General features: G+C 42.7%; 2 protein-coding genes across 5 annotated transcripts in view; one reads left to right on the top strand and one right to left on the bottom strand.

Moving 5' to 3' along the window:
• The window catches only part of SLC51A (solute carrier family 51 alpha subunit), a 22,915-nt gene extending 16,289 nt beyond the window's left edge, over window positions 1-6,626 (top strand). Inside the window, exons 5-9 of the mRNA XM_006753407.2 lie at window positions 764-922; window positions 1,486-1,597; window positions 1,848-1,994; window positions 4,977-5,082; window positions 5,822-6,626. Coding sequence (XP_006753470.1) covers window positions 764-922; window positions 1,486-1,597; window positions 1,848-1,994; window positions 4,977-5,082; window positions 5,822-5,958 — 661 coding nt within the window. The 3' untranslated portion in view covers window positions 5,959-6,626. The remainder of the gene's footprint in view (window positions 1-763; window positions 923-1,485; window positions 1,598-1,847; window positions 1,995-4,976; window positions 5,083-5,821) is intronic.
• Window positions 6,627-10,736: 4,110 nt separating this feature from the next.
• The window catches only part of PCYT1A (phosphate cytidylyltransferase 1, choline, alpha), a 61,989-nt gene continuing 51,587 nt past the window's right edge, over window positions 10,737-21,138 (bottom strand). For all 4 annotated transcript variants that reach the window (XM_006753406.2, XM_015562531.1, XM_015562535.1 and 1 more), the window contains exons 4-9: window positions 17,155-17,271; window positions 16,353-16,504; window positions 14,284-14,362; window positions 13,702-13,844; window positions 12,139-12,327; window positions 10,737-11,283 (exon numbers count right to left, since the gene is read on the bottom strand). In XM_006753406.2, the coding sequence (XP_006753469.1) occupies window positions 11,077-11,283; window positions 12,139-12,327; window positions 13,702-13,844; window positions 14,284-14,362; window positions 16,353-16,504; window positions 17,155-17,271 (887 nt within the window). In that variant the 3' untranslated portion in view covers window positions 10,737-11,076. The remainder of the gene's footprint in view (window positions 11,284-12,138; window positions 12,328-13,701; window positions 13,845-14,283; window positions 14,363-16,352; window positions 16,505-17,154; window positions 17,272-21,138) is intronic.

Here is a 21,138-nt window from a genome sequence, read left to right as displayed (position 1 = left end):
TGGGAGTTGGCGGTGCCCAGATGAGGCTCAGCTATGAAGCAATGCAAGCTGCTGTGGGGCCTTGGGCCTTCTTTTGGAAGTTCTGGGTCTCTCTGACCCAGCTATAGTTTGTTAGGTAATTTTCAGATTGCAAAGGGCCAGGCCTTCCATATGCAAAAGTCTCTGTGCATAGCTTGGGTGGGGCAGGGTCTCAAGGAATCAACAGGGCAGAGCAAGCAGCTATGGCTGATCCTCAGTCCTACCCTAAGAGGCCCCGCATCTCAGTGTCCCAGTAATCACTGCAAGGACCTCTGAGAGAAAGCCACCCTCGAGTTCTGACCAATGCCAGACAGTCCAGTTTCTCCCCGTATGAGTCTCGGTCCCCAGAGACTCGCTCAGAACTGGAGTTCAGAGCAGTCGGGAGCTTGAGACTCCCTCCCAATTGAAAAAGACAACCATGTCCTCAGTTGCCAGCCCTTTCCGCGTGCACCTCCGTACCTCTGCACTTTACTTCCGCACCTCCTCTGAGTCTCAGTGTGCTTTTCTCTTTCCTTCTAGTTGTAGCATTTCCACTCAGCCAGCCTTCCTGTGGTTCTGGATGATGTCCGTTTTGTCTTTTAGTTGTATTTTTGAAGTTGTTGTGCAAGGCAGCAATTTCCTGTGTTTACCTATGCCGCCACACTGCTTTCTGCAGTCCATCTTTCTTTGGTGGCAAAGGCTGTCCTCTCAGCGAGCTGCCACCTCCTCTCTGTGTATTCTCAGGCCCACTTCTCCCACACTCCAGGTTTTATGCGGTGTGCTTTTACCTACTGATGCTGGTCATAGTGCAAGGCTTTGGTGGGAAGGAAGCAGTAGTGAGGACACTGAAGGACACCCCGATGATGATCCACACAGGCCCCTGCTGCTGCTGCTGCCCCTGCTGCCCCAAACTCAATCTCACCAGGTAAGACGGGAGGGAGGGGAGCCCTTGAAGAACCAGTTCCAGCTTCCTGCACTCTCTCTCCCAAGAGTGTCTGCTGGTTGGTTCTCTCAGCTCTGCTTCAAACCTCTTGGAACTAGTCTTGTATGGAATGAAGTCAATGACAAAAGGGTGGGTATCCCCAGCCAGGACCCCACACATTAGGCACCCACTCAGGGGTAAGGGGAGCTGAGAAAGAACTCCGACGTTCCCATCACTTAAGCCACTGCTCCCTGCAAAGTTTAGCCACACAGAGGAAACTGGACTCCGGGCTATTGCCTCCTCTGCTCATCTGGTTAATGAGGTTGGGTTAACACTGATTGTTCTTGCTCAAAAGGCAGCATTCTGGTCTAGGAATGAGTGGGGAGCAAGAAGAAGGATTGCCAGTGCTCTTAACATTCTGGCTTCTTCCTATGTCCCCATCCATTTAACCATTGTGGTGTCTGATGGCAGCCAAGCCTCGGCCCAGGAGCCCAGTGAGGGAGAGGAGAGTTGTCTTGGGATGGGTGGTCTGTGGGCCCATGTTCCTAACCCTCTGCTTCCCTCAGGAAGAAGCTCCAGCTGCTGATGTTGGGCCCGTTCCAGTACGCCTTCCTCAGGATAACCCTGGGCCTGGTGGGCCTGTTCCTCGTCCCGGATGGCATCTTTGAGCCAGCAGATGTAAGCCAGGAGTGAGGGGCAGTGAACTCCGGGGCTCATTTGGTACCTTTGAGCTCTACAAGGAATAGCTGGAGCCAATATCCCCTGATACTGGGGACAGAGTGACCTAGAACAGAGGCGCGGGCACTCTGGTGGGAGAGAGGAGACTGGAATAAGCCAGGGCTATGGCGTTGTTATCCCCTTCAGGGAAGAAATAAAAGGGAGGGAAGGGGCTTGTCCCCCTCACTGACTCCCACTTGGTCTGCACCAGATTTCTGAGGAGAGCACAGCTCTGTGGATCAACACTGTCCTCGGGGTGTCCACCCTGTTGGCTCTCTGGAGCCTGGCCATCCTTTTCCGTCAAGCCAAGCTGCACCTGGGCGAGCAGAACATCGGGGCCAAGTTTGCTCTGTTCCAGGTAACTACACCCTGAGCGAGAAAAGAGGGCTCATAATAGAACTACAGATAATTGGGGTTCGGGGATGAGTCTAATACAGGCTCAAAGGGGTCTGGGAACCTCCTTGAGCCTTAGGTTCCTGTGAGATTTGGAAAGTGATCCCTGCCCCTCCCCAGATTTTGCTGTTTGTGCTATTTTTGCTTTGTGTTTGCTAGGGCTGCTGTGATAAAATACCACCGAGTGGCTCAAAACAACGGAAACTTATTCTCTCACAGTTCTGGAGGCTTTAAGTACAAAATCAACATGTCAGCTGGGCTGTCCTCCCTCTGAAACCTATAGGGGAGAACCCTTCCTTCCTCCTCCCGGCTCCTGGAGGTTTGCCAGCAATCTAGGCCTTCCTCAACTTGCAGCTGCCTCACCCTACTTCTGCCTCAGTCATCACATGGCCTTCTTCCCTCACGCATCTGTTTCTTTGCCTCTTCTTATAAGGATATCAGTCATATGAGAATAATGCCCTAGCACCATGGTCAGCAAACTGCGGCTCGCAAGCCACATGTGGCTCTTTGGCCCCTTGAGTGTGGCTCTTCCTAAGCCTTAGGAGTAACCTAATTAAGTTAATAACAATGTACCTACCTATATAGTTTAAGTTAAAAAAATTTGGCTCTCAAAAGAAATTTCAATCGTCGTACTGTTTATATTTGGTTCTGTTGACTAATGAGTTTGCTGACCACTGCCCTAGCAGGTTTGGCTCAGTGGATAGAGCGTCGGCCTGTGGACTAAAGGGTTCTGGGTTTGATTCCCGTCAAGGGCACATGCCCAGATTGCGGGCTCGATCCCCAGTATGGGGCATGCAGGAGGCAGCCGATCAATGATCCTCTCTCATCATTGATGTTTCTATCTCTCTCTCCCTCTTCCTTCCTCTCTGAAATCAATAAAAATATATTTTTTAAAAAGGATAAGGCCCCACCCTACTCCGGTATGACTTCATCTTAATTAATGACATATAATTAGTTAACCAAAACAAAGATGCTGTTTTGTTTGTTTTGTTTTTTTTAATATATTTTATTGATTTTTAACAGTGAGGAAGGGAAGGAGATAGAGAGCCAGAAACATCGATGAGAGAGAAACATCCATCAGCTGCCTCCTGCACACCTCCCACTGGGGATGTGCCCGCAACCCATGTACATGCCCTTGACCGGAATCGAACCCGGGACCCTTCAGTCCGCAGGCCCACGCTCTATCCACCGAGCCAAACCGGTTTCGGCCAAAGATGCTGTTTTGAAATAGATCATATTCTGAGGTACTGGGGGTTAGGACTTCAACATATCTCTTTTGGGGGCACAATTCAACCCATAACCTTAACTGCTTCTGTCTATGCTTTTTTTCTTTTCTATGATTATTCCTAAAATCCTATCATCCATTACCACTAGCAGTATGAGCATTATCTCAGCTACGACTATGAACTACTCACACCATGTGCTAGGCACTTTTCATACAGTACTTTAAAAAAAAAAATCCCCACCCAAAGATATGTTGAGAGAGAGAGAGGAAGGGGTGGGGAGGGAGAGAACCATCAATGTGAGAGAGAAATATTGATTGGTTGCCTCCCGTATGCACAACTGGGGATCAAACCCACAACCTAGGTTTGTGCCCTGACCAGGAATCAAACCCACAACCTTTTGGAATGTGGGACAATGCTCCAACCACCTGGCCATGGCTTTGTACATTACATTTAAATATTCACAATAATCTTAGGAGTCATTATTATTTTTATTTTACAAATAAGAAAACTGAGACCCAGAGATGCCATGAGACTTGCTCCAAGGCACACAGGAGTGCAGCTAGAATTTAAACCCAGATCTGTCTAACTCCCAACCCGCACTCCTTCTCTTCACACTGCCTCTCATCATCACACCTCTTCTGAGAGTTCTCTCAAAAGCATGTTGTTCGCTTTTTACACTTTTCATTCTCCAAGTCCAAGTCCAAGTCCAAAGACAACTTTTCCACCAAATGCAATATTGTGTTTTCCTTCTCCATTCTTTCTGTCTCCTTGCTGGGCCCTTCTCCTACTTCCAAGAAACAATAACTGCGTTTTAGCTAACAGAGTGGTTTCACATAAATTCTCATTTGCTCTAAGCAGATGCCTCTGAAATGTGAATTTCCAGGCATATAGCAGGTAGAATTGAAGCGGGTAGGGGAAGAAAGAGATGAGCCTGAAATGGGGTCAGGGGCTGAGGGGCAGAAGCCCTTAGGGCCAGGCACAGGTAAAAGCCTGTCAGTGCTGAGCCTGTGGGGAAGCCTGGACAAGCTGGGTCTGCCTTGCCTCGGGGGGACCAGTACTAAGGCAAATAGTACTCCTGGGGCCTCTGGATAGAGATTATTTTCTTCTTCTTCTATTTTATTGTGTTATAACATATATATGACATAAATTTTACAGTTTTAACCATTTATATGTGTACAGCCCAGCAGCATTAAGTGCAGCCACATTGTTGTGCAACCATTGCCACCATCCATCCCCTGAAGGTTTGCATCTTCCCCACGGAGAGTCTGTACCCATTGCACACCCATTCCCCTTCACCTCCAGCCCTGGCACAGCAGAGATTCTTCAAAGGGCATTTTAATAGTGAACATTCTGTTGGCAGGGATCTCAGGCACTTGAAGTAGATGGACTGACTCTTCCCTAATCATTCATCCTTTTTATTCTTTAAGTGCTCATTAGCAGCCATGGCTGAAATAAGGGAATAAACTTGAACACCACCACTCCCAATCAGTTTTTGTTGTTTCTTGTCAGGAACTCTAATAAAACATTGGGTAGGAAGATGAGGTTGTAATTTTTCTAAAGATTACAAATGTCACCACATTTTAATCAACGCTCTGGAACTGCAGGGATCTAAAGGCTGGTTGAGCGCACAGCGGCAGGACAAGCATGGCAGTGGGCCTGCTGACCTCAGCGCCATGGACACTGAGCCCACTCTGCCCTCGCTTCTCTTTTCCCTTCTGCAGGTGCTCCTCATCCTGACCGCCCTGCAGCCATCCATCTTCTCAGTGTTGGCCAATGGCGGGCAGATTGCTTGTTCGCCTCCCTTTTCCTCTAAAATCAGGTCTCAAGGTGAGCACATAAAGGTTCCTATCTCTTTCCAGGATGGGTGAGAGGAGGCGGGTCAGGGAAGAGAGGACCTTAGATCAGAGGTTGGGCCAGGCAAGCTGCTGCTCCGAATACTCAGAAAGGGCTCTCCAAAGATCTCCGCAGAGATTTAAGGAGACTGCGCCTTCTCTGATCACACAGAGGAGGGCTACAGTTGCACAGCTTGAGGCCAGCCTTGACGGCCAACCAAGAAAGCCATGGGTTCATCCTCAGCTCTTGGGAGAGGAATGGGTGTGGTTGGGAAGCAGAGATCATGCTGTTAAAACACACAAAAGAAATGAGTTTTAATGCTAGCCTCAGGTTGCAGAAGGTTGAGAGCCAAGTTCTGGTTTGGGCTTTACTATTAACCTGCTGTGTTACTCACGACAGCTTCTAGGTCAGGGATGGCGAACCTTTTGAGCTCGGCGTGTCAGCATTTTGAAAAACCCTAACTTAACTCTGGTGCCGTGTCACATACAGAAATTTTTTGATATTTGCAACCATAGTAAAACAAAGATTTATATTTTTGATATTTATTTTATATATTTAAATGCCATTTAACAAAGAAAAATCAACCAAAAAAATGAGTTGTAGATGGACACGCATGTCATAGATTCGCCATCACTGCCCTAGGTGCTGGTGTGAGGAGAAATTACAGAAAGTGTTGTCCATACCACCGCTATAATTTAGTATAACCAACTTTACATTCCACCCCGCACTGCAGTGATGAATTGCCACCTCTTGATACTGGAGACTTTCCTGGTGACTGTGCTGACACGGATATACTACAGAAGGAAAGACGACAAGGTTGGATATGAACCTTTCCCTTCTCCAGACCTGGATTCGAACCTCAAAGCCTGAGGTGGACGGCTTGGATAATGAGACACTGTACTCATGAGATGGGCACACGATTTCTTCACTGTCCCGCAACATTGACCACATGGGGAAGGATTCCATTGTCAGTACCAGCTGGCAAATTACACTGGACTATACAGATGAAGGTGAATCATGCAATAGGATGAGATTGTTTTGGGTCTTGCCTGGAGAAGGTAATTTAGTTTCATATTAGACAAACAGAATGGAGTTTGAAACTCTATAATCGGGCACATTACCCCCATGGGTGCCACGATTAGCCCTTAAAACTTGCATATTGGTAAAGCTTACGGTATAAGAATGAGAGAACTCAGTTAGGCAAAGTAGGATAAGCCCACAGTTTTGAAGAAAGCAGGCCCCTGAAGAATAGATCAAAGGTGTTCTTTTCCTTACCGATGTGTCGTTAGAGCACTGAGGACATTAGACCTGGGAGAGCTGGGTCAGCCTCCCTTTGTGGGACAATGGCTTTTTAAGTCTTCTGTGACAAGCTGCAAAAGGAATCCCCCTATCATATGGTCAGGAGGCTTGACTTTGAGGAGATAAATTAGGATGCAAAAGCAAAGGAATTGAGAGTATAAGTAAAAGCCCCAAATATGCCCGGCCAGTGTGGCTCAGTGGTTGAGTGTCAACCTATGAACCAGGAGGTCACGGTTCTATTCTCGGTCAGGGCACATATCCGGGTTGTGGGCTCAATCCCCATTTTGGACCATTTGCAACAGCATGGATGGAACTGGAGAGCATTATGCTAAGTGAAGTAATCCAGTCAGTAAAAGAAAAATATCACATGATCTCACTCATTTATAGATAATAAAGATCTTTACAAACTGATGAACAAAAATAGATACAGAGGCAGAGCAGCATTAAACAGACTGTCAAACGACAGCGGGAAGGCTGGGGAGAGTTGGGGGCGGGTAAGAGATCAACCGAAGGACTTGTATGCATGTATATAAGCATAACTAATGGACATAAGACACTGGAGGGTAGGGGAGGCCAGGGGATTGTCACAGGGGGGGGGGGGGGACACATATGTAATCCCTTTGTAATACTTTAAGCAATTAAAAAAAAGCCCCAAATACATAAAATGTATCATACACATGTATATCAGGTCAAAAACACAGAAAATAAAACATTAGGTAAAACCATTTTGCTTTTATTTGGCTAAATGACAAAAGCCAGAATAACTCTGAACAAATTAATGATACTCAGACAGGAAAACAATATACTGGACACTAGTGGAGGAAAACATTCCCGCAGACGTCGGCACTGGTGATAGGGTTAACTTTCATGCCGAGGCCAGCATTTCTTTCCAAGACTCTGTCTTCCCCACCCCCCACACCCAGGTTCCTCAATACAAATAATCCAACCAACCAATTCTCTGTGTTCAAAACAGTCAAGTGCTTCCAAAAAAGGGTGGGAAATCCTATTCAAACCTAAAGAAACACCACCCGAGTCATCCTCAGTGTTAAACCTCGCACTTTTGTTTTCTACCCAATCTGAGTACTAATATATAAATTTGGCAGACAGAAAATCTTTCTTCTTTTAAAGAAAATTAACATCTAATAGCATAATCCAAAGAACATGTTCTACTTATTTGGAAAAATAGAGGCCAGGGACTACTCTCTATCCCATGACAATCTATTCTATGAGAGAAAACAAAAACAATCATCGTATGACTTTGAAAAATATAACCTTCAAAAATACTTATATTGGTAAGCTTCAAAAAAATACCATTAGTTAAAAACATTAAGGGAGTTTTTCTTTTGTTTTTCCTATATGTATTGGTAAGAGTGTGTGCTGACAGAAAAGGTAGCAGCTATGGCTTTTAGGGAATTAAAGAAAAGCAGTGAAGTATAATTGATTTGGAAAGACTTTAAATATGGGATCTGGAACAGGATTAAAAAGGCAATGAGCTCCAGAAAATCAAAAGCTACCCACAAATCAAGAGAATACAGGCACAGAGCAACAAAAGCACTGTGAAGGGCTGCTGTAGAGGGAATACCCAGAGGCTGCCTGACCAGCTGTGTGGTCACAAGTAAAATTTAAAAAATGCAGCTCAGGAGCTGCCCAAGAAGTTATCAGCAATCAGAAAAGGTCAAAAATTCTCTTGACCTCATTCATATTTCTTCTCCTCTTCTAGATTTTCAACTTCCTCACATCCCCGACTTTCTTACCCAAACCTCAGCAAAATAATGGCCTTTGACTCTGGCTGTCAGAAGCAACTATAGCAGTAAACACATCCATTCCAATTCCTCTGAAGTTTCAAGTGCTACTGAGTCTAGTATATGCAGAGAGCAATCTTTCTGCCCAGCCCATCTCAAGGAAACTGCTGAAATGGCGCCTCCTTAGCACTGACAGGACTTCCTTCTCCATTCTCTTTGTGTCTTGCACACAGGCCCTGGTGCCATCCAACTTTGAAGGCTCTCCCATCTCTGCCTCATTTGGCCTATTCAGGCTGACAGCTCCACAACCTCAAACATTAATGTTAGAAGATTTTCAAGTCACTGGTATGGTTGTGGTGTGCCAACACCACATTTAATTAGGCACAAATGATCAAATAATGCATCATACCAACAGTTACTTCCACCCACCCATTTTTATCCGGCACCTAGGGTCACATTTATCTCAAAGCAGCTAACATGCCACACCTTAAATGTTTTTGCTTTCAGGCAAAAGTACTTGAAGATATACTAGTGTTGGGAGACTGAAGCTGTAGTGTAGAGGCTCACCAAAACGGGCAAGGGAGTTTTCCAAGAACTAGTGTACATGCTGGCCTTAGCCATCTCACAGAGCTTATCGGCCTGGAGGTCAGATCACAAGGGTCAGCATGCCAAAAGCAGCCCATTGACAGAGCAGAGGAGGAGGGCCCAAAGATTTGAGACCCAGATAACGTACTTGAGAGGAGTGACTACAGGGAGGAAAACCACACTCTGGGCATCTCCCTTTCCAAATACACTGGATAAGTTGTGTACTTTAAGGGAACAGTGTGGGCTTCCGTGCTGACTTCATTGCCTTTCTATACCTGGGAGAGTAAGACTGAAATAGACAGAATTCCCAAAGAAGGCAGAAAAGTTATGAAACTGAGTAATGTAGGCCAAGATTAATTTCACCTTTAAAAAGAAAAGGATTCTGCCCTGACCGGTTTGGCTCAGCGGATAGAGCGTCAGCCTGCGGACTCAGGGGTCCCGGGTTCGATTCTGGCCAGGGGCATGTACCTTGGTTGTGGGTACATCCCCAGTGGGGATTGTGCAGGAGGCAGCTGATTGATGTTTCTAGCTCTCTGTCCCTTCCTCTCTGTGGGAAAATCAATAAAATATATTTTTTAAAAAAAAGGATTCCAAGCCGAAGCTCATGTAAACCAGATTTGATAGTAAAAATAGCACTTCATGAGAAGAGTTAGAAATGCAGTTTTCATAAGCCATCAGGACAAGAGGTTCCCCGCCTTTGTCCCTCTACTCTGCCATGCTCTGCCACTAGGTGATCTGAGTTTTCAGAACCTAGGTAGTCCTGGTGTGCAGGCAGGCAGGTTTTACCAGAAAGGGAGATGTCTATGAGATGCTCACAGCCCTAGCAGAGGAGCAAGAAAAGATAAAATGTGGTTTTCTTAGCTGAAAACACTAAAACTCCACCCCCACAAGGGGTATTTATGAGTGACGGGATGGGGCCTGGACATAAGCAGTCTTCCCCTGGACACAGCTACAAGATTCCTGATGGATGATGGTCTGAGTCACGCGGCTGTAGGCTGCTGGAGGTGTAAGACAAGCTCAAGTTCAATAGCAAGTGTGAAGCTTCAGCATTCTCTGAGGTGAAATTTAAGGGATGATCCCACTGCCGACCACGTCAGGCACATGTGGGGGAGAGAGAGAACCTACCATATCTTAGTAATGTGAGCCCTTGCTTTGTGCCTCGCTGGAGGGGCCCTGGAAGAAAGAAAGTCCCTGCCAGCTGCCACTCTCAGAGGAAAGCAAACACCGTGTGGAGCACTGGTTCCAGTCAAGAACATTCTTAAGAGGGGCAGAGTTCAAAATAGGAAGGTGGGTATTTCCTTATGCGGTCGTGTCCATGGTCTATGCAAATCTCTATCCAATATGGCTGTGAGCAGCATGGATTAACAAATCATGTTCAGATTACAGACATTCACAAAGTATCCTTTGTAAAAAGCTAGGTTAAGCATAGAAATAGGAGTAGCAGGGCCAGGGACTTACTCTGGGGGGAAAATGAATCTAAACTGACTGTGTAGGACTGAGTATTGTCCCACCCCCTCCACAATCACAGTAACCCTGAAAGTGTTCCTTCCTTTAGCGGTAGATTACAGGGAAGAGACTGACAAGAGCTCCCAAGTAACGGGCCGGGCCGCAGAGTCTTCTGAGATGAATACAGCGGAAAAGCCGCAGCTGATGCCATGTGCTCTGGTTCCAATCCCATCAGTGTCTTCATGGACCCCAGTGGGTCCAACAAGAAACTCCTCAGGGAGTAAGTTTGGCTTAGACCTCCTTCTCCCACAGCCACATTGACACATGTGCCAGCAGTTCCGTTAGGTATTTGTAACTATTACCCGGCTTTTAGCATTTTTTCAAGGAAATAAAAATTATATTCCACCCCCCACCCCAAAATCACCCATCAGCATGGCTTATTGCTTGAACTATTTGGCAAGCCAGTTTGCCTCAGAACAGAAGGCAAACACTTATAGTGTTATTGGGAAGAAAAGGCCTCTGGGTATTAACACCACCTCTTTCTGCCCACTCCTCGGGGGCAAATAAAAAAAATAATTAGTTCTATTTACTATATTTTAAAGATTAATTTTTAAAAATTAATAAAAATGGTAATTTCCCTGTCAAGATCATATGAACATAAACAGTAAAGCAAAGTCAAAGAGGAGGGTATATGGATGCAGAAAAGGCCTCTAGGGTGTAGTCAGCCTCCTTCTTGGGTGGGGGATGTCTCTTGGAGAATGGGCTGTCTGGTCCCCCCCGTCTGAGGTCCTCTGGCCCAATTGTCTTTCCTTTGTAGCCGTCCTTAGGTTTATTGTTGGGATCACAATTTGGAATTCAACAGAGCTTTTGAAGGTGATGGGACAAAGGGAGGGGAGAGGAAAGGAGGGCTGAAAAATTAGTCTTCTTCATCTTCACTGATATCATAGGCTGCAGCCTTGTGCCTGGAGAAGTTTGCTGGAGAGGAAGAAGGGGAAGTCTTGCCAGAGAAGGGCCATCGGAAAGAGGGGGAGGGGGAGCGTTCACGAGTGGGGCTGCTGCTGGGACTCTGCTTTGGGCTGATGGCCTGCAGCATCCGGCCTTTCCCTTCTTTCAGCATATGTTTCTGGGGAGACCAAAAGGAAGAGTCAGAAGAAACCCGTGGATCCTACTAAGTCACCACTGGCATGTCTGAGACTTCACATGATCACGAGTGCCCTCTGCAATGTCAAAAGTCACTATATTTCTAAGTAATTTTTTGTCTAAAGTGGTCTATGTTATACAGCTTATCTAAAGTTTGTATCTAGTCACCTAATCCTGACTTCTATGTCAAAGGAATTCTCAAAAGCCTACTTGGCTTGTAGTCCAGGCTCCAGGCACAAACAAAGGAATTAACACAGACAAAAAGGTATCTTCCTGAGTATTAGAGTTCTCTGAAAAGGAAATTCCATATTTTCCCTGAATAATCTATTTTGGTATCCAAACACTCTCACAACCAGATCCTTCCTGACATCTAACCGAGGGCTCACTTGCTGAATGGCTACACACACTCCCTTTATTTGGCTTGAAGAAACCTGGCTATTCCTCAAGGACAGAATCCCCACCTCACCCAGCGATCCTGAGGCAGCTGTTGATTAGTGGAGGCAGCTTTCTTATTGTTCTTTGTTCTTTCCTTTCCTTCTATCTAAAACTATAGTGTTGAAGTGGGCAAGGCTACTTACTTATCTTGTCACCAGATTTGGATGTTGATAGACAGCTGGCAAAATTATTTAGGAGAATATGTAATCTCTTTCTGTAAAGATTTGAAAGAACTTTGGGGGAATAGTTGAAATATAGTTCTGCCCAATAAGAGGAACAGATTAGATAACTTCTGAATGTGGATGTCCCTTTCTGCTCAAGGATTTTATAATTTTTTCCATCGCATGAGAATTCCCTACATATTCCTAAAATTCCCTAAATTATCCAGCTGGAAAAAACATACCAGTGCTCCTTCTGGACCAAACATTTCCAGGAAATTTCCAATGAATTCTCGGGATTTCTCCTCCCATTTCTGAATGAGGTCAATGCTTTTTTCCTCTACTTTCTGAACAAATTCTTTTGACTTTTCTTCCACATCTTTCACTTTCTTCTTTACTTTGTCAACTCGTTCCTGCAAATGGTATTTCTTCTCCTAGATAAAGAAAGAACTGTTTTAAGAAATAATACCCACTCTGACCTTTCATACCAAAGGGAGGAAAGAAACATGGTTCATCACTCTATTGACATTCTTTTCAGTCTTTAGAATTTCACTTTGCTTAATCTACTCCACACTTCTCTAGCATAACAAGTAAGATATGCTCTGGATGGTCATTTTATACAAAAAATGTGATAATTCTAACATCATGGGAATCCAAACTAAACTAAATACATAGGGTAGGCCCAGTAACATGTATGCAACCAAATGAAGTAACATTTTTAAAGATAAAACATAGACTTAGAACATAAACATGCCCAACATAACCCAAACCACATTCTAGATGGAGATGTAAAGGGAACCAGATCACTGAAGAATATAGCCAAGAATAAGTCACTATAATAGGTTGAAAGTGGAAGTAGTAGATCTTCACTTAGTTCATTTTGTATTGGATTTTTCTCCTCTACCACTGGCTTATTCTATGATTTTAAAAGAGTTGTTTTTAGTTTTTGGAGGCCTGCTTGCTCATTCACAAAATAGAGATGATACTCTTTGGTCCTACCAACTTCCCTAAGGAAGGGAAATGGGGAGGAGGAATCTTCAGTCAAATGAAAAATATTCTCATAATTTCCCAATCAAAGAGGAGTAAGGAAATATGTTTAAATTTTTAAACACCTGAAAAAAGAGAAAAGGTTCTGTAGTAGGCGGTTCACAATAGCTAGGGTTTATCTGTATAGATAAATCATATTCAGATGAAACCATTTCACCTAGTCATAATTCACAGAATGAGGAACAGGTAAGGAAGCTTGGTAAGCTACTAATGTAGAAGATATAGTTAGCAGCTTTCTTTTTACATAAACTTTAATAGAGATATAATTTATATACACAAAATTTATAGCAGTTTGTTGCTAAATGATAATATTAAGCTAAGGTAAACTTTGCTTCTATAAATCAAATTTAAAACTTAGGTCTATATGTCCTGAGAAATGGCATGCAAAATGTGTGTCACTACCCACACAGGGAGAGGATCCATAGCTTTTCCAGATTTTCAAAAGGACATCAAATAAATAAAAAAGCTAAGAACCACTTCTAATGTATTTGATATACATGTTAGACTTTAAAGTTGCAAATTCTCATTTATTGAATTGGCTGTGTGTCTTTATATCAATGTATTAATACTAGACCATGAAGGCAGAAAGTGCCTCTGTTTTATATTTGTAAAGAGCTCAGCATAGTGTTATCTGCAAGAATTCGATGAGCTTTTGGAGGAAATAACTATAGCAAACTGAAAAGTAAGTTCAGCTCAGATGAAGTAGGGGGCAATGTGTGTCTTACAGGGCCAGGGAACTCTGGGATGAGGTTGGAACTCACGTTGATAAAGCTGACATTGAGCTCCTTTGCCGTGTAGCCCCTCTGTAGGTTCCGTCTGGCATACACATCATAGTCCCGGACAATTCGGGTGATGATGTCTGATGTAGAGATACCTTCTGTCCTCTGTGTTGGAGCAAACATGCCTAACCCCAAAACACATACAAACACTGTGACATTCCGGTTAGCTCAGGCAGCAGGACTAGATGGAAACTGGGAGCAACATTCCTTTCCTTTCCTATTACTAAGGGAAGTCTGGAGATACTGACATACAGAAGGAGGAATGAATCAAAGGAAAGGAGTTAAGGAAAGGAAGGGCTATATGGCCCTAATATTAAGAAAAAGATGGGGCTGGAGAAATTCCTGAAATTAAGAGAGATATCAATAGTAGATGTTTAGTCTGAGAACTGATGGGTCTCAGTGCTATGCTCGCCTTATCCTCTTATCCAAAGTGTGGCCTGAAAGTGGATGTTGAATTTCTCAGGGTATAAACTTTTCTCTGTGGAGTAGTCATGTGGCTGAATCTCTGTCACTGCCCCTGAGACTGTACACATCACAGTGAGAATATGCAATCAGCTTACTCACCTGCTTCCTTAATGTGCTTATAAACATCATCACTTCCTGCGGAAGAATAAGGGATGTCATCATGGGCCACAAAATCAATCTGAAAATAAGGAAACATCATTTATAACCCAGATACCTGCTATGCAGAAAAAACCAGTACAAACTCTCAGGCTCAGAAAAAGGACAAAAAGGGGAGGCCATGCCTCAAATGGACATTTTCTGTTTTATTTTTAGAGAGAAAGGAAAAGAGAGAGAAAGAGAAAAACATCAATCAGCTGTCTACTGCATACCCACTACTGGGGATTGAGCCCGCAACCCCGGGCATGTGCCCTGACTGGGAACTGAACTGGCAATCTCTTGGTGCATGGGCCAAAGCTCAATCACTGAGCCACACTGGCCAGGGCTGGACATTTTCTCTTTCTCATTGTTTTACTCATTAATTCCGTGATTCATTCATAAGCCACTCAACCTAATTATTTATGGATCATAAATATGAAGTCAGCAAGTTTCTCTTTTCAGCTCTTTCTCCTGGTGTACTAGAGGTGCTACCTTCACACTGTATACCAGTCACCATGCTTGGAAATTGGGCTGGGTGTGCTAGTGTATGACAGCGAGGAAAGAAGAAGGACATATCATCCTCCTAGGCCTGTAAGAATTCATCAAATAAAGTTTCTGGAAGCCTAAGAAAGAGGTTATTTGTAAACTGGTTTCTCTCTCAAACTAGGAGAGGAGTGGGAATATAAAAATAGCAACCAAGAACCCTTTTATTAGAATAGACACATCTGTACTCCTGAGAAATGGAAAATCCAAAGACATAAAAGATCTTTAGGTCTCAGGATCTACCATTTTACTAGTGTCAATACCTCTTGCAACAGTGAAGAGACCACTGGCACTGGATCAATAATCTTTCTGAAAAATATGCTAAACCTCACTTACTTACTCCTTCCTGAAGAGGCCATAGACCCTTTGCTAATGTAATTGCTAATACCACCACACCCAACTCCCAGAAGCCACTGTGGTGTGAAATGTGCTCATCAGGACTGTGTCAGAAATTCTCAGCTAACATCTCAATTACCCATAAATACACTGCTAACAAGAAGAAAAGCAAAATGGAAGTTCCTCTAACCTCTTCTGCCTGGGCCTGCTTGGCTGTGTTTCTGAGAATAATCTTGCCTTTGGTACCACTAGGTGCTGCTGTAGAAAAGCTAGAGAACTGTAAAAGGTGTGTCCTAATCCCAAAGGGTTTTAACAAATATACCTTAGCTTCAGGCCTATCCTTCAAAAGTATTGCTTTTGAAGCACTTTGGCTGCCTCTGTTCCTTTCTGTTTCATTGAACAATTCACCTCAACATTCCACACACCCCTGTAGAAAACTGACCATATGCTGCGGGTTTCTCAGGCTTGAGGGCCTCCAACCTGACCTGATAAATCCTCTTATCTTTTGTAACTACCTTTTACAGGTAACCTGTTGCTTTAATGTGGGATTATTAAAAGGAGGTAAGGGGCTTTATAATACTAACTTGCTGAACAATAGTGAGAAATCTCCCTGATTTCTGATTGCACACAACTTCTAGCCCAAAATCAAAGCCCTGAAACTAAATTTTATTCAACACAAGAGTAGTCTGTGTCTATCTGTCTTATTTCCTGGAATGTGAGGAAAGAGTAGCTGGGGCTATGTCTATTCTAAAGAGAGTGTATGCTATGAGGATAGACAACTATGGTGGGTGGTGGTGGGTGGGGATCACCTACCTGAAGCAGTCAATTTCTACAGTGCGACCTGCTACAGTGTGATCTGGACCAGATTATTTAGTCTTCCTGGCCTTGTTCTCATATAATAATTACCCAACAGGATTGTTATGGGGAGAAAATGAAATATAATGTATCTAAAAGTGCTTATAAGCCATCCAACCCCATATAAATGTCAGGGATGACTATTAGTAGTAGTTATATCATTGTCATCTCCTCATTGTGAAATTTACATAGAAGGTAGAAGTAAAATAAGGCTATTGGAAAATTAGTCCAAGTACCAGCAGCCCGAAGAGTTGAAGAAATTCCAGAATGGGGAAAGGGGGCAGTGCTCAGTTTCTCACCCGGTGCTCTGCCAGGAACTCCGGTGTCAGGGTCCAGGGGGCATTCCTCACCACCTCATCCACGTAGCGGCAGTGCTGCACTGCATCGTAGCGCTCACTCTCGTTCATCACTGTGAAGCCTTTGAAGTTGTGCGTTAGCTCATCACTGCAAACTGAGTTCACGACATCATGGAGTTAAGTCAAAGCCCCCTTCGCTTTACCGCTGCTCAGTCACCAGCCTCTCCCATCCCCTGGAGCTGTAACATTTTCCCCACCTGGAGACAAATCTGCATGGTAGCTCAGTCTGGGTGACTGCTTTCCCTAATCCAAGATACACCTTCAGGAGCAACGCTCACTAAATAGTACGTTCACACTTTGGAGAAGAGAGGCTCCAACAGGCTTTGAAATAAACCTGTCATGCATTTCTGCATGAGTTAAGTTTTATAAGATGTTTTCCTATTATATTTTTATAAGACTGGACTGGGCCATATGAAATTTGTTAAACTAAATTTTGTAATTCAGTCGATTCAAAATCATAAACTGAAATCCAGAGTGAATGTCATTCTCAAATAGGCAACAGGGGTCTCCTGTGACTACAGAAATTCAGCTAAAAACAGTGAGATAAACACTGGACATCTCAGGTCACTGAGTTTGGAAGTTCTCTCTCCAGGTTCGTATGCATCATGTTTTAGAGAGGTTGTACTAGATCCTTCATTTAAAAACCAAAACAAGACCCAATATACTCAGGTTATAAAGGTAGAAGAAAAGGACTACTATAATTTTTTTTCTGGGCAGCACCTAAAGTCATCAGATGTTTTCTTACCTCCCACAATGAGGTATGTATTAGGGAAAAGGTTCTTTGCTTGCATCAGAGCCCGGGCATGACCAGAATGAAATAAGTCAAATATTCCATCTGCATAAACTCTCACAGGTCGCTCACCTAAATCCAAAAGAAAATTTATCACAAAAATACACTGATTCAATACCTCATTCGACAAATGGAAAAGGCACTGTGTGACTATTCCATCCCAGCATACACCTCTCCTAATGTGTTGTGAGGAGTAACATCACAGACGTCGTTGGCGACAAAGACCTTCTGACGTCATGTCCATGAACTCTGTTAGTGTGGTTATATCAAACTGCTTAGGCAATGGATTTCATGATTAACTTTTCTTATTTTTAGATGTGAAAAGGAAGAGTTATACAACAGGTAAGTCCAAAACTTCAAAATCCTCACCTTCAGTTCAGGTTTAAACTTCAGTTACATATGAACAAAATAATATAATTTGGCTGCTTGCTCTCTCATTTTCAAGCTGCCTTGAATACTAATGACTAATGCTTTGCTTTGAAAATAAGCCTCCATACTATTACCCAGAAAGGTGAGATTAAGAAAGATGGAAGGTAAGTACCAGGTATCAATTTATTGCCCCTTAGTCCCAGATTCACCCTCAATACCTGCTCTGGGATAACAGATGGAATTCCTTCAAGCATTTCTCCTTGACAGTGAGCATGATGTTACACTTTCTCAATAGAGGGTAATATACCAAGTATTTGAAAATCAACTATATAAATATTCTTCTCTCCATTAGTGAGAATAATAAAGAACTGATTGTCAATGTTTTGTGTGTGGTAGTGGACTATGAAAGAAAAACCACAAGACTAATCCAAATCCAAATAAACACATAGAGAGTAAATTGACATAATGGTTCATCATGCTTCAAATGATAACTCTGACGAGTCCCAGTACCATATTCCTACTATGTGAATAGAGGAAAAGCTACTTCACGGTAGCAGCAGAATATAACAGTAGGAGTGTCTATATCACTCTGGGAAAGAAGAGCCAGAGTCTCATCAGATATACTGAAGGCGAGGATCAGATACCTGTCTCTCCTGCCTTCTGACTCAAAACCCTGAATCAAGGGGGAGGAAACTGGAAGCTTATGGACTTTTCTTTCCAGATAGGTTTATCCATAAACAAGTAGCTTTTAAACTGAGAAATTATATATTGCTGATAGAAATATAAATTAATACAACTTAAGATGGGCAATTAGGCAATATATATCAAAAGTCAAATGACAAATGCTAATACCGTTTGGCACAGCTATTCCAATTCTAGGAATGTATCTCACAGATATTTATGTAAAAGTGTATATCATTCATTGCAGCATTGTTTGTAATAGCAAAAAGTTTAGAAAAAAAAACTAAGTTTTGCCCTAGCTGGTTTGGCTCAATGGATAAAGCTTCGGCCTGCGGACTGAAGGGTCCCAGGTTCGATTCCAGCCAAGGGCACATGCCTGGGTTGTGGGCTCAACCCCCAGTAGTGTGTGTGCAGGAGGCAGTCGATCAGTGATTCTCTCTCACTCTGAAATCAATAAAAATATATTTATAAAAAAACAAAAAACTATCATAAAAAAAAGAAACAACCTAAGTTTCAATGAAAGGCTGAATATACCACGCCACACTAAAAGGGTAGGAGGATTTATAGATTATGTGTTTATATATCCACAAAAATTGGTAAAACTGGTTGCCCATAAAAGGGATACTGGGCAATCTGTTGGGGACAAAATAGATTTGGTGATAGGTATCTGAGAGAATATATCAAAAGAAACAATAAATTGAAATGCAGGTCTTTTGGGCCTAAAGGAGAACATCTTGTTTGTTAGCTAGCAGTAGTGCAAGGACTGTTAATTTGTCATTCAAATCAGGACCATTTTGAGAATTAAAGGGTTCGTGCTTAATAATATGCTGAGACAACAGATGTAAATCAGAGGGAGGGTCTGGTTATCCTGGCCAATAGCCAGTTGGTGAAAGAATGGATAACTTGTGCTTTGTCCTCAGATTTTCTGTGAGACAGTGGTGAAAGGAAGACATTTCACTCTATATTAACTTTTTGTACTTTATGAATGTTAAGCATGGCAATGTATTGATTTTATAATATATGAGACAAAATTTTTAAATAAAACAAATACACCAATACAATGAAAAACTGAGAAATAATACGATGAACTAAAAAGTCAGAAAGGTTATAATTCAAGCTTGCCAACCAGTCTCTTTCCTCTGTACTCTTAACTTCTTTAAGCCTGTTTCCTCATCTATAAAAAACAAAACAAAACAAAACAAACAAAACATTCTTTCACCAACTGGCTATTGGCCAGGATAACCAGACCCTTTAATTCTCAAAATGGTCCTGATTTGAATGACAAATTAACAGTCCTTGCACTACTGCTAGCTAACAAACAAGATGTTCTCCTTTAGGCCCAAAAGACCTGCGTTTCAATTTATTGTTTCTTTTGATATATTCTCTCAGATACCTATCACCAAATCTATTTTGTCCCCAACAGATTTCCATTGTCCTTCAGACTCTGCTTTTTCTTCCTTTCTCCCAGAGAACATATCACTGATTTTTCTTTCTTTTTTTTCAAAAGAGATTATCTTATTTCTCAAGTCATATTTGTTTTTTCTCTTGATAGTGAGTTTTCTCCTAGATCAAACTTCCCTCTTGTACTCCCTTAACCTCCCAAGTGAAAACCTGGGGGCAGAGAGAGGAATGCCCCCTCGTGCTAATTATTTGTTTAAAATTCAACTATGGCATGTTATATGCAGATTCATTGCTGGCTCATCCGTTGGCCAGCATTGGCATGAATTCAACCAGTTACTTGGCTACTTAACATAAAACAGAACAGGCAGAAGGAGATACAGGAGAAACACTGGAGACAGAATTAGGCTAGCAAACTTTATAGGCTAGTTTGCCACCTAAAATACAACCAGTTGGCCAATGGTCTTCTATTGTTAATAACTAATGTCTATGAAGAGTCACACCATTCTAGGGTGAAAAGAACACAAAGATGGAAAAACTTAGGTTTTAGCTTAAATTTTATCACTAATTATTTGTTTTACTGTAGAGGAGCTTTTACTTCTAAGTTTCTATGGACCTTAATTTCTTATTGCAGATAGTATAATAAAGAGACTATAAAGTATATTATCTCAAAAATGAACTACTTATAAAATTACATTATTCTAAATTTTTAAAAATTAGACTTATTAGTACCTATTAACTATAGGCTTCCAAACTTCTGAAAAGCACATCTACACACACATATGTGTTATGTATCTCAAGTGGGTAACATAACTAACATGGTCAGAAGTGAGTGAGGTACTGAATTCTGAAACTGTGTCATTAGAGTACATGGAAGTTCCTGCCCTCAGTAGACTCTGCTATCACATCTGAATGTGACCTTTGTACTATTTGGTGGCATTTTGAAATTTGACCTGCCAGCATTACACCTTGTTACAAATAGCCACATGTTTTTCCGTGTTGTCATTTTACCTGCTCCATTAGCCTCTATTCCTCAAACAAGGGGAACCAAACCCAAAACATCACATCATGAATCAGAAGGGTTGTAATCAACATGTATAAACACTTTCGCAAAAGGAAAGCATTCTTTGAAATTTTGAGGATCCAAAACTATACTCCATAGAGCCAAGACATAGTCAAGGGGTATTGGGATCCCTGGCCTGAGACTGTACTGCATTCATTTCTATTCGCATTTCACTATTCCTCAGTTACAACAGGGAGCAAATATACTAACATAATTAAGAAGTAACCATAGCCCAGCTGGTGTGGCTCAGTGGTTGAGCATTGACCTTTGAACCAAGAAGTCATGGTTTGATTCCTGGCCAGGGCACATGCCCAGATTGTGGGCTTGATCCCCAGTGTGGAGCCTGCAGGAAGCAGCCAATCAATGATTCTCTTGCATCACTGATGTTTCTATCTCTCTCTCTCTCTCTCTCTTCCTTCCTCTCTGAA

The sequence above is a fragment of the Myotis davidii genome, unplaced genomic scaffold (genome assembly GCF_000327345.1).
Source record: "Myotis davidii unplaced genomic scaffold, ASM32734v1 scaffold571, whole genome shotgun sequence".
In the NCBI taxonomy this organism is placed as follows: domain Eukaryota; kingdom Metazoa; phylum Chordata; class Mammalia; order Chiroptera; family Vespertilionidae; genus Myotis; species Myotis davidii.
The sequence above is the reverse complement of the archived record's forward strand: the minus strand, read 5'-3'. Positions and strand labels throughout refer to the sequence as shown.